General features: G+C 32.0%; 1 protein-coding gene across 1 annotated transcript; it reads left to right on the top strand.

The window, feature by feature from the left end:
- Positions 1-3,745: 3,745 nt before the first annotated feature.
- On the top strand, positions 3,746-5,913 carry LOC143601576 (NAC domain-containing protein 100-like). Its single transcript, XM_077078957.1, has 3 exons — positions 3,746-4,265; positions 4,369-4,646; positions 5,375-5,913. Exons 1-3 carry the CDS (start codon positions 4,073-4,075, stop codon positions 5,816-5,818), a joined length of 915 nt encoding a protein of 304 aa, XP_076935072.1. The 5' UTR covers positions 3,746-4,072; the 3' UTR covers positions 5,819-5,913.
- The last annotated feature ends 299 nt before the right edge of the window (positions 5,914-6,212 follow it).

A 6,212-nucleotide genomic window follows, 5' to 3' on the forward strand; every position in this document is an offset into this window, starting at 1 on the left:
AACAAAAACAAAGCTGATGCGCAACTAATCTCGTTACTGGTCTGTCTTTAAAATTTTGTATAAAATCGTAGAAAAATCTAACAAGTGCATATCTTATATGGTTAAAAAGCCCTTTCAGTTTACTGCATTTCATATTAAGATATAAAAAGCTGATTTGGATATTAAGTGGGGTAAAATGGCTGATTTATGTAGCTTTACATATATTTCAGCAAAGCTGATGGCCAAAAATTACACTACTGACCTGTTTTTCTCGAATTTCTATAAAATCAACCGTATCTTGGATAAATGAGTATTATATATGGCTAAAAAGGTTTCTGAGTCTACTATATTTTACCTTTGATCATGTTGAAGTAATTCAGGTCGTAAGGGTGTCAAAATCCATAGGGAACAGGTGCTGCACAGAACGTGCAACACTAAAATTGGGATTTTATAAGATTAAACCATGCCATGCTATATTTCTTTTATAAAGAAACTTGAAATGAGTAAATGAACAATAAGTGAAGAATACCAATGGCTAGGTGATTTACAGATCCGTCTTGTGTGCTCTAGTATTAAAGGTTGACATTTTATCAAGATAGGTGCTTCGAAGCTTGGAGTTAAATGAGCCAAGTGGATGATCACAAAACGAATATAATTAATTAATCATACAATTGAATATAATTATGAGTCCTCACTTAGATATGGCTAATCTTTCATGGTGATAATGTGTAGGTAATTTATGAAAGTGTTCGAGTCATGCAGACAAACGAGGCGACTATAGGTAAAGTTTTGAATGTGAGTGGCAAGATGATCAAGTCTTTTAAGATTGGGCGTTGCACAAGAATGAAGACATCGTTCGCGTTGCAAGAATGAAGACGCCGGTTTAGTTATTGTATATTATGTTCATTTTTAAACATTTATATTTGTTGTGCTCTAAATTTTTGTATCTTTGAAACTTTTATGTACATTGTTTTCATTTTTATGTATATATTTGTGTATATATTGGGTTTCAATGGAAAAAAAAAGTATTCTGGTAGTTCGTTGAGTTCTGCACGAAATAGTTTAGAGGGGTAAAATAGTCATTCTGTACAGTCATTCAAAGATCCAACCATACAACACTTTACTAGTTCAACACTTATTGGCTCAGAGCCTCTTAATCATTTAGCACTTAATGGTTCAGCACTTGCCAATCAGCCCCGTAGGGTAAGACAAATTGTTGGTTATCCAGAATTCACTTTGTTGGTTTCAAAATTTAAGGCAAGTGAATGAATGGGATCATATGTATCATGTTCCCTCATCTACTTACTAATCAATTATCTCTAAGTTAATGGGATCATGTGCGTATAATCCAATAATACCTTTTTTTGAATGGCAATTTTTTTAAAACCTTGTTGTAATACACGCATTTAGTTTATTAATTATGCTTTCAGTTAAACCCTTGTGCGTTATTAAGTGAAAAGTTAGTTAAAGCCTTCGTTTTATATGGCAGTGACTGGACCAGACATTTTCACTTTTTAGTTAAACCATTACACTCAGCCTAATCAAGCAAGTCTTAAAAACTTGATACTGGTACGAGTACTGAAAATGCTCGGTTCGGTACCGGTACCATATGCAAAAATTCGGTAAATACCTTATCGGTACTTTACATGTCCTGAAATAGTGACACCTCAAATAAGTTGGTACCGAATCGGTACCGGTTTTACACATGTATCCGGTACCATATATCTGTCGTTACTTTATTAACCACTTGTGTGGTCAATTTTCTATACACAGTTTTTGGAACAGAAAAGCATACTTGTTCTTGTTTTCTTCTTTGATTATAAAATATAATAGTGTTTTCAGTAAAATTATTGCGAGCTTTTAAGAAAAAGTTAGTAAGAGCTCCAAGCCTACATAACAATAACGTTACACTCATTTTTTTTCTTATTTTTTAATTAAACCACCACACATAATTTAAAGATTTTTAAACACGCACGTTAATGTTATACATAATTTGAAATTTTATTACGCTAAATAACAATACTCACTTTTTTTGAAAATATATCTATTTTACATATAATAATAACATACCTTGGGCTTTTCTATTCATCTAGTGTTTTATGTACCCACTAAAATACATAAATAAATATTCTATATGGTAATTGACTAATTGGTATGCTCGTAAGGTGAATTTAATTAGAAACTATATTTAGTAGCACTAAAGTAAAAATAGCATGCAAACAAGATGCCAAAATCTCATGACATTTTAAGAGGTAGTTTGGTAATTATGCCATAAAACATTAGATATTGTGTTCCCTGAGGTTTTGCATATGGCATGTCCGTCTTTGAGATTTCGTACGCCCAAATCGAGTATTATAAAATGGGTCTTTATATATAGTTTTGTTTTTCAAAGATTGAAGACAATTGTGATTAAATTGTACAAAACAAAGTTATTGTGGCGATAAACAAATACAAAACAAAGTTAAACGAACTAAGGGACTCTCAGGCTCTCCTAGTTCTCAAACACATACGAGCCAAATTTAGGGGGTGTTTGGGGTTTCTTTTGGAGCCTACTTTTGGACTTTTAACTTTTGGAAAAAAATATAAGGTGTTTGGTAGTGAAAAGTTGAGTGGGGAAAAACAGTTTTTTGATAGTGAAAGACTAAAAGTTGCAAAAGTTCCAAAAGTCATAACATTGCGACTTTTTCAACTTTTGTCAAAAGTTAAAAAGAGAATAAAAAAGGAATCTCAAACACCCTTCTTAATGTCGGAATGTTAATTGTCGGCTATACAAATTGGATATTGGACTCTTACTATTGGGCCCTCTTAGTTTGTTATTACATGGTTAAAAAGAAAAGATTGGGCTTAATTATTATAAGTGTGTTTATTTGTTTGTTACTATTTTAAAAATTTATAATTCATAACATGCCATAAGTGACAACCAAGTCCCGCCTTGCCGGTGGTTGCGTCAGGCCAGGAAGATGATCGGGGTAGGGTGGCCAGCGGCAGGTATGGACGGCGGAGGGGAGGGGAGGGGTGGGATGGGATGGACATGTATTTTTATAACATAATAATTTAATTTGGAATTATTTCGCAACAAAAATATATTAAACAACAAATAGTAAGTTTATCTTAATTTGTGCACGTTAAAAATGATCATGCTCATATATTATTAAAATATATAAAATAACCAACAGTAAGTTTATCTTATATATAAAATAGTATTAAAGTAAATGGCATAATCATACATAAAGTCTGTCTTGCAACGACTCAACTGTCGAACAACTTGTTACACTTGCCTCAACATACATTTATCTAAATTCATGGAAAAAAATTAAAATATATCACTATTGATTGATTTCACTTATTTCTTATATGCCAAAATTATATAAAAAATAAGAAGACACTTGCAAGCCGGAATAAGTCTGAAGTAAAAAAAAATATACTAAATATAACCGACAAACTTACAACGGGAAATTAAGAAAATTAAACTTACACCAAACTTCCCAATCAGGGTTTGGATTACGGCCTCTGTTCATTATCCATAAGTATGGTAGCCTTGATATCACTCACTAATTTCTCCACCGAAAGCCTTTTGTTTTCTACAATTATTTTGTTTCTCGCTATCCAAATTAACCAACGTGTTGTTGAAAAGATTTTTTGAATAACCTCCTTCTCCGCCTTACTACTCTTATAGTGATAAGGGTATTCCAAAATTCCTTGAACCGAATTCAAAACAGGCCAGACTGGTAATTTAACCCAAGCATGAATAAATGATCAAATCACTTTGCCACTCTACAATGAACCATAAGATGTTCACTTAATAAAACTTGTACATATCCTCATATTCTAAAAATAGAAATTGGAATAAAATTATACCATTACTAAAAACATTCACTAAAAATAAATGGCAAAAGGCTTGAAACTAACCAACCTCAACTTGTCTAGTCTCAAAACAGAAAAACAAAACAAAGAACACAATCAAACATTCAAACCCAACCCAACGAAGCCACTCGTCTTCCTATCCCATAAATCCTATTTATAGTTTCTTCATCAAACTCCCATTTCAACTCACAACACTATTATTTATTTTATATCTATTGTTCAAGATTCTATGGAAACATATTGTAGCAAGCATGATCATGAAGATGAAGAACCAATGGAACTGCCTCCCGGATTTCGATTTCATCCAACCGACGACGAACTCATAGTTCATTATTTATATAGAAAGGTTTGTGATACTTCTTTTGTGAGTCAAGCCATTGGAGACATTAATTTGACCCGATTCAAGCCATGGGATCTTCCATGTAAGTTTTATAAATTATGATCATGCATCATGCTATGTGTTTTTTTTTATAAAAAACTTTTGTTGGTTAATTGCTTATTTTGAAAATATTATTGAAATTGAAGTGAGGGCTAAAATTGGGGAGAAAGAATGGTATTTCTTTTGTGTTAGAGATAGGAAATACCCGACTGGTGTGAGGACGAACCGGGCTACAGAAATGGGATATTGGAAAGCGACCGGGAAGGATAAAGAGATTTATAAAGAGAAAACGCTTGTCGGGATGAAGAAAACACTTGTGTTTTATAAAGGGAGAGCTCCGAAAGGAGAAAAGACATGTTGGGTCATGCATGAATTTAGATTAGATGGGGAGTTAGCTATCAAAGATGTTTCTAAATCATCAAAGGTACCATTTTGCTTTGTTTTTTATATTATTTTGCTTGGTTTTGATGACTCTTGCTATGTTTTTACTATGATTTTGCTCGGATTTGACCAAGGGTGTTCATAAATTGCCAAGACGAAAGAAAGTCGGTCGGTTAATATATACAGTTTATTTCACGTGTCGGTTTTGATGGTTTAAGTTTTGGAATTTGAAACCGGTGTAAACCGAATAGTCCATTTAACATTTAATATTTTACATTTTTAAAATTAAGATTTTTAAGTTACGAAAAACAAGCTCATTTCGCTCCATTTTTAGTCAAATAGTGAAGGATATTCGATAAGTAATAAAAAAAGAGGGGTGGGGGAGGTATAAATATAGATTTTTTATATATCATCTTCATAAATATCCTTATATTTTTTTTAATTTTATACAGACATAGGTTTCTGAAAACAATCTTTTTTACCTAAAATCGTTAAACCATGAAAAATGACTAGTTCAGCCAACCTAACCAAATTGAAGCATTCAGTTTGTCAGTTTTCAAAACTATGATTAGTGGTTCCGCTTACAACTTTCATTAAAAGAAAAACATCTTGAAACAGACCGTATTATGATTCTCGGATTCGAAGATTCTTGTCTCATTTATACACTGATTTTACTCGTTTCTGATGATTCTTGACACTAAGTTTGCTCGGTTTTGATGATTCATGCCCTGTTTTTACTCTATTTAGCTTATTCTTGATCTAAATTTTCAGGGTGAGTGGGTGATAAGTAAGGTTTTTGAAAAGAGTTATGGGGAGAAGAAGAATCCTATTTCTGGTGTTTCAGTTTCACCTATGAATTATGAAGGATATGAAAACGACGTCGCGATTGATTCTTCGAATATGACTCCATTAATGGACGTATCAAACCCTCAAATGACAACATTCTTTGATTCAATCCAAAAACATAAAAATGAAGACTTTAATCAATGTTTCAACAAACCAATGAGTCATGTTCCCTTGTGGTATCCAAACACCCAAACGGTTCAAAATAACGAATACTTGCAACACCAAGACCCCTCGGTTCTAAGATTCTTGATCGATAACAACAACCGCTTAAACATTCCACAACACCAAAAAATTGAATTATTGAATGATCAAGATTACACTATGGTTTTAGCTGGATCAGTGGACCTTGATTGTATTTGGAATTATTGAGCTTGATGGACGTTGGAATCAAGTTAATTAAACTTATTGTTACTATAGTTCATGTTGGTAGATGAGTTCCTTTTAAAATCTTTTTGATCTATTCTAAGTATTTTGAATGAAATTATGAGGATTAGAAGTTATAAACATGTAAGTTATGAAGTTGATTGGATATACTTTTATAATTTAGTGAAATTATCTGTTATAAAATTAACTGAAATTCTATAGCAGGGTTTCACTTAATATATTTTTTATATTATTATTTGAGATTATATCATATTCATATATGCATTTTCACTCTTTTATTCACTCCATTCCATTAATCACACTCACTAACTTTTTTAAACAAATAATCTTTAGAAATAAATTATTTAACAATTATATGAAAAAGCCATCATTTTATCAA

Source organism: Bidens hawaiensis, unplaced genomic scaffold (assembly GCF_021521415.1).
Source record: "Bidens hawaiensis isolate Kalapana, Puna unplaced genomic scaffold, B.hawaiensis_p1.1 tig00056756_1, whole genome shotgun sequence".
NCBI classification, from domain to species: domain Eukaryota; kingdom Viridiplantae; phylum Streptophyta; class Magnoliopsida; order Asterales; family Asteraceae; genus Bidens; species Bidens hawaiensis.